Consider the following 7,640-nt stretch of genomic DNA (forward strand, 5'->3'; position numbering starts at 1 on the left):
GCGGGTCGTGTGGCGTCACTGTGCGACGTCACACGGCAGGCGGCCAATCGGAGCGGAGGGGCGGAGATGAGCAGGATGTAAACATCCCGCCCACCTCCTTCCTTCCGCATAACCTACGGAAGCCGCGGTGACGCCGGTACGAGATGTTCCTCGCTCCTGCGGCTTCACACACAGCGATGTGTGCTACCGCAGGAGCGAGGAACAACATCGGACCGTCGCGTCAGCGTAATTATGAATTACGCCGACGCTGCACCGATGATACGATTACGACGCTTTTGCGCTCGTTAATCGTATCATCAAGCCTTTACACACTACGATGTCGCATGCGATGCCGGATGTGCGTCACTTTCAATTTGACCCCACCGGCATCGCACCTGCGATGTCGCAGTGTGCAAAGTGCCCCTAAGTGTGGAGAGGCCGCTAGGGTGCATGTGCATGCCGATTTGCCCCAGCCGGAGCCTAAGTCCATTGTTTCGCCTAGTGAGCATGCTCAGCCTGATAGTGCCATTCCTGAGGCTAAGTCCTCAGTTCAGGCTACTGAGCATGCTCCCACACTTAGTACGAAAAGCTTCTTTGCTCAGGTACTTGGACTTTGTTCTGTGTCTAAGTCCCGTGTTGTGCCTACTGAGCATGCTCAGGCTGATAGTCTTGTTGCCGAGACTAAGTTGGTCATTCAGGCTACAAAGCATGCTCAGGCACTTAGTGCATTGGAGGCTAAGTCCGTTAAGGGCATGTCCGTGAGGGGCAGGCCCTGATAGGCCAAATGGCATCAGGTGTCATGTTGCTGGGGTCACTGCGGACTGGCTCGCGGAGGCCCGCCCCTATGACCTGGCACCCCATCATTGGTCATCAGATGATGACTAGTAGGGTGTGTGGGGCGGTACTGTGCTTGTGTCATCAGTGACAAGCCGGTTCCGGATAGACCGCTGGTGACGTCACTGATGATGTGGCACTCTGCTATTGGCACCTGGAAGCTTTTTATTTTAAATGTACGTGTTTCTCTGGTACGTGTTTAACGGATCACACCATAGTATGGTCCATGGGACATCAGTGATGGCAGAAGAAAACAGATTTGTCTCCGTGTAGAACACACAGACACGCGTGTATGCCGCACGGAGACACGATCAGTGAAAAACCACCGATGTGTGTGCAGACCCATTGATTTGAATGGGTCTGCGTATGTCAGTGATTTTGGGATGTACAAAAATAGCAACATACGTACCAGAATCACTGTCGTGTGAAGGGGGCCTTAATGAGAGAAGTAGTGTTGATAGGAGCTAATGAAGAAAGCAGGGAGCTCATGTCCAGAATCTGACTAGTGTATTGCACAAGGCCAGAAAAAGTCTAGTCGGATTTGGTTCAGGAGTATATCTATCTATCTATCTATCTATCTATCTATCTATCCATGTATCTATCTATCTATCTATCTATCTATCTATATATATATATATTATATTATATTATTATATTATTATTTTTTCGATCACGCGACTGACATTCCTGGTGCGGACACTGGATAATCCTAACAGTGTGCACTATGTGCAATATGAGAGTTCACAAGTCTGCAGTCACATAGAATAATGGAGTGATTGTAGACTTGTTTTATATCAGGCAAACCCTTTATGATTATGGGATCTGAAAATGAATGAAGCAATGAATTTTGTGGGCTGAAATTTCATGGTTACTTTTAGTTAATATTATTTTAGTTAATATAATTAATAGTAGAGATGAGCGGACCCGTTTAAGTTCGGTTCAGCAGGTTCAGGCAGAATTTAGATAAAGATCGGTTTGGGACCCTGACTTGGCCTTAACCCCAATGGAAGTCACTGATTTTTTGGTTTGGTGCACACTACATCTGATCACGCTGTTGTTATCCCCAGTGTGAGCCGATCAAACACTGCAAACGGCTCTCACTGGGCCGAGCACCGAGCGTACCCGATCATCGAGCGTACCCGAGCACAGAGTGGTTTTCCTACATAAAGCCCCAAACTCCGAACTCTAACTCTGTTTTTATTTGTAAAGTCTGTGTTCGGCATGAACACCAAACATCAAGCCTTGGGTTCTCTCATCTCTATCCCTAACCTTCAATGCCCAAGCGCCAAGATCATTTTGTCTAGCAATGAAACCCATTTATTCTGTGGGGCTGTATACAACCCCTGGCAAAAATTATGGACTCACCTGGCTCTGAGAATGCTCATTCATTTGTTTACTTTCGTTTAAAAAAGCAGATCACAGACATGGCACAACACTAAAGTCATTTCAAATGGCAACTTTCTGGCTTTAAGAAACACTAAAAAAAATCGTAAAAACATAATGTGCTAGCCAATAACGGTTACTTTCCAAGACCAAACAGGGGGAAAAATTATGGAATTACTCAATTATGAGGAAAAAATTATGGAATCATGAAAAACAAACAAAATAACACTCCAATACATCACTAGTATTTTGTTGCACCACCTCTGGCTTTTATAACAGCTTCAGTCTCTGAGGTATGGACTTAATGAGTGACAAACAGAACTCTTCATCAGTTTGGCTCCAACTTTCTTTGATTGCTGTTGCCAGATCAGCTTTGCAGGTTGGAGCCTTGTCATGAACCATTTTCTTCAACTTCCACCAAAGATTTACAATGAATTCAGATCTGGACTATTTGCAGGCCATGTCATTGAACTTATGTGTCTTCTTTCAAGGAATGTTTTCACAGTTTTTTCTCAATGGCAGGATGCATTATCATCTTGATAAATGATTTCATCATCCCCAAACATCCTTTCAATTGATGGGATAAGAAAAGTGTCCAAAATTTCAGTGTAAACTTGAGCATTTATTGAAGATGTAAAGACAGCCATCTCCCCAGTGCCTTTACCTGACATGCAGCCTCATATCATCAATGACTGTGGAAATTGACATGTTCTCTTCAGGCAGTCATCTTTTTATTGTTTAGCTTTTCTGTGGGTAAATCCCATTTCCTTTAGGCGGTTTCTTACAGTTCGATCACAGACATTAACTCCAGTTTCCTCCCATTCGTTCCTCATTTGTTTTGTTGTGCATTTCCTGTTTTGGAGACATATTGCTTTAAGTTTCCTGTCTTGACGCTTTGATGTCTTCCTTGGTCTACCAGTATAAAATGAAGTAAACAATTCTGTAGTGGCCGCGCTCCCCTTAGTAATGATTTTAAAAACTTCCTTTAACTGTTGAAAACCTAAAACAAAAGATGACTAACAGTTCAACATATGAACATCATATATTTTTTATATAGTCATGAATATGTTCATTCTTTTGATCGTTTTATTAGTGATTTTTTTATGTGGGCTTGAAAGGATCTTCTTCAAACCTGCTTGAAAAACAAAAATGTTGTGGAAACCAGATTCTCCTTAAAGGTTTCATTCACTTTAAATGCTCAGGGTAGCACTTGTAATAATATCCACACAATCCCTTGACAAAGCACCAGCAGCGGTGAAACATTTTGTATTTGGCACTTATAAATGGCACATCGGTGAAGTTTTTGAGCAATGCCACAGTAGAAGCAAGCTATAAAACTCACGGATGACGACAATGCTCTCCTCAATCCTAAACAGAATAATAAAATATATATTTACTGCTCCAATTTATTTAAGAATCTTCTGAGCTGTGTCATGTCCAGTAAAAGGATTTGGCTAATGTTAAAGCAAAATGTAAATCCTATTAGTGACTTGCAAGCTATAGCAGTTGGAAATGAATAAACCACAAAATGAAATTTGAAAAAACGTACAAATGGATCTGTGAAGCATTCTCAGATTCCATACTCAAGAACAATACTTCCATGCCTTTATTGATGGTAAGAGCCCATCCTGAGACATATGAGGCTCGCCTGCATCATTAAAGGGGTATTCCCATTTCCAATATCCTATCCCAATATGTAGTAGGTGTAATATTAATATAAGCAATTAGCTCCCGTTAAAAATGTAGAATAAGAAATCAGAAAGGGGGCAAACACTTTTTCACACCACTGTAGTTCTCCTGATAAAGCCATGTCTCTTACCTCATGTGCTGGGCATTGCAGCTTAGGTCTACATAGTTACGTCCGCTCATATATTGTTTCCCCAAAAATAAAACACTGTTATTTTTTGCCCTGAAAAATGCGCTAGGGCTTACTTTCGGGGTAGGGCTTATGCTCGGAAAAACACAGTTCGGGGAAAGTTTACACCCCCAAAAAGACAGACCCCCCCACCAAGGAGAATCATACGTACCAGACCTTGGGCATCTGCATCGCTCCCAGGTCATCCTGCAATCTTTGGTGGGTGCTGCCAGCAGGTATGCTGCACGCTGTTCTCCCCTACTCCTGGCCGACACTCACATACATCAGGTCGCACACATACATATCAGATCACACACACAATCACACACCACATCTGGCGATGCCGATTACTTCCGGCCGGCAGGGGAAAAAGAGGCGCAGAGCAGCGGAGCTCAAGGACTTGCGGTGGAACGCATAGAGGACCTGCGGTGGAACAGATGGATGCGTTCCACCTTCAGATCCTCCATGTGTTCCATCACAGATCCTCACGCTCCTCTGCACTGCGTCCCAGGTTCAGCTGCCAGCCAGAAGCAGTCAGTATCGCCTGATGTGGTGAGTGTATGTGTACGATCTGATGTGTAATTGCGTTTGTGCGATCTGATGTGTGATTGTGTGTGTGCGATCTGATATCTGTGTGTGTGTGTGTGTGTGCGCGTGCGGTCTGATGTGTGTGTACGATTTGATGTGTGTGTGATCTGATGTGTATGGGTGCACAATCTGATGTGTGTGGGTGTGCGATCTGATGTGTGTGGGTGTGCGACCTGATGTGTGTGGGTGTGTGATCTGATGTGTGTGGGTGTGTGATCTGATGTGTATGTGTGTGTGTGTATGTGATCTGATTTGTGTGGGTGCGATTTGATGTGTGTGGGTGTGTGATCTGATGTGCGTGGGTGTGCGATCTGATGTGTGTGTTTGTGTGATCTGATTTGTGTGGGTGTTTGATCTGATGTGTGTGGGTGTGCGATCTGATGTGTGTGGGTGTGCGATCTGATGTGTGTGGGTGTGTGATCTGATGTGTGTGGGTGTGTGATCAGATGTGTGTGTGTGCGATCTGATGTGTGTGTGTGAGATCTGATGTGTGTGTGTGTGAATGTGCGATCTGATGTGTGTGGGTGTGCAATCTGATGTGTGTGTGCGATCTGATGTGTGTGGGTGTGTGATCTGACGTGTGTGGGTGTGGGATCTGATGTGTGTGGGTGTGGGATCTGATGTGTGTGGGTGTGTGATCTGATGTGTGTGGGTGTGCGATATGATGTGTGTGGGTGCAATATGATGTGTGTGGGTGTGTGATCTGATGTGTGGGTGTGTGTGTGCGATCTGATGTGTGTGCGATCTGATGTGTGTGGGTGTGCAATCTGATGTGTGTGGGTGCGATTTGATGTGTGTGGGTGTGCGATCTGATGTGTGGGTGTGTGATCTGATGTGTGGGGGTGTAATCTGATGTGTGTGGGTGTGTGATCTGATGTGTGGGTGTGTGTGTGCGATCTGATGTGTGTGCGATCTGATGTGTGTGGGTGTGCAATCTGATGTGTGTGAGTGCGATTTGATGTGTGTGGGTGTGCGATCTGATGTGTGTGCGATCTGATGTGTGTGGGTGTGCAATCTGATGTGTGTGGGTGCGATCTGATGTGTGTGGGTGTGCGATCTGATGTGTGTGGGTGTGCGATCTGATGTGTGTGGGTGTGCGATCTGATGTGTGTGGGTGTGCGATCTGATGTGTGTGGGTGTGCGATCTGATGTGTGTGGGTGTGCGATCTGATGTGTGTGGGTGTGCGATCTGATGTGTGTGGGTGTGCGATCTGATGTGTGTGGGTGTGCGATCTGATGTGAGTGTGTGTGTGGGTGTGTGATCTGATGTGTGTGGGTGTGTGATCTGATGTGTGTGGGTGTGTGATCTGATGTGTGTGGGTGTGCGATCTGATGTGTGTGGGTGTGCGATCTGATGTGTGTGGGTGTGCGATCTGATGTGTGTGGGTGTGCGATCTGATGTGTGTGGGTGTGCGATCTGATGTGTGTGGGTGTGTGATCTGATGTGTGTGGGTGTGCGATCTGATGTGTGTGGGTGTGTGATCTGATGTGTGTGGGTGTGCGATCTGATGTGTGTGGGTGTGTGATCTGATGTGTGTGGGTGTGCGATCTGATGTGTGTGGGTGTGCGATCTGATGTGTGTGGGTGTGTGATCTGATGTGTGTGGGTGTGCGATCTGATGTGTGTGGGTGTGTGATCTGATGTGTGTGGGTGTGCGATCTGATGTGTGTGGGTGTGTGATCTGATGTGTGTGGGTGTGCGATCTGATGTGTGTGGGTGTGCGATCTGATGTGTGTGGGTGTGTGATCTGATGTGTGTGGGTGTACGTCCCACTGTGAATCCTTGATACGTTCCACCCAATCGGCATCTGGTGAGTATCATTGCTTGGTCTTCTTTCTTCCCTCTTTTGGGTATCTCCACTTTCTATAATGAAGTGTCTTGCAGTATCTTTAACTTTTTTAGCTGTATGGACATTTTATTATTGAACAGCGACTAGGGCTTATTTTCGGGTTATGGCTTATATTTAAGCCTTACGCCGAAAATGCTGAAAAATCCTGCTAGGGCTTATTTTCGGGGTAGGTCTTATTTTTGGGGAAATACGGTAGTGACATAAGTTAGTCAATTGCTCGTGGTCATAACCATGTATACCTAAGCTGCAATGCCCTGTACATGAGGTAAGAGACATGGCTATAACAGGAAAACTACACTACATTTCTAATTGGAGATATTTGCTAATATTATTATTACACCTACTACATATTGGGATAGGATCTTGGAGATGGGAGCACCCCTGTAATCATAAAGGCTAAATGTGTAAAAGTAATCAATGCTGGTTCTCTAATTCTACTGTAGCTGGTAGGGTAGGTTTTCCTGCATAGATTGTTGCAGAATCATCGTCATAGGGCAATGGATCTTTTATTTTAAACATGTACTATATAGTTATTTTAAACATTTAACTTTTGCATGTATGTTTAAAATATATATATTTTTTTATATATACTCTCTTTATATGTATGTGTATATTTTTATATATTCAATATAAATATATCCTATGATTGATTACTATCATCTGCGCTTTTTCTCTACAGAAAAGACACAAGGCGGACAATACTGTTAATAACAAGAAAACAATTGGTAAGTTGACAAAAGAAAGAATAACCTTGTTGCCCCTAGCAACCAATCACAACACTGCTTTCATAAAATATACTGCCCTGGAAAATGAATGTGGTGCTGTGATAGATAGAGGGATAGATAGATAGATAGATAGATAGATAGAGGGATAGAAAGATAATGGATAGATAGATAGATAGATAGATAGACAGAGGGATAGATAGAGGGATAGATAGATAGAGGGATAGATAGATAGAGGGATAGATAGATAGATAGTAATCCTCCTGTACGGCAGCGAAGTCTGGGGCCCTCACACTTACCCAGATTGGTCAAGGTGGGATTCCAGCCCAACAGAAATATTCCACCTGGAATTCTGTAAGCACCTTCTCCAGGTCCATCGAAGCACCTCCAACAGTGCCTGTCGAGCTGAGCTGGGCAGATTCCCTCTACA

General features: G+C 44.5%; 1 protein-coding gene across 1 annotated transcript in view; it reads left to right on the forward strand.

Moving 5' to 3' along the window:
• Positions 1 to 7,640, forward strand: part of ATP8A2 (ATPase phospholipid transporting 8A2) — a 1,156,459-nt gene that overhangs the window by 255,012 nt on the left and 893,807 nt on the right. Inside the window, exon 5 of the mRNA XM_075337374.1 lies at positions 7,168 to 7,213. Coding sequence (XP_075193489.1) covers positions 7,168 to 7,213 — 46 coding nt within the window. The remainder of the gene's footprint in view (positions 1 to 7,167; positions 7,214 to 7,640) is intronic.

Source organism: Anomaloglossus baeobatrachus, chromosome 2, assembly GCF_048569485.1.
Source record: "Anomaloglossus baeobatrachus isolate aAnoBae1 chromosome 2, aAnoBae1.hap1, whole genome shotgun sequence".
NCBI classification, from domain to species: domain Eukaryota; kingdom Metazoa; phylum Chordata; class Amphibia; order Anura; family Aromobatidae; genus Anomaloglossus; species Anomaloglossus baeobatrachus.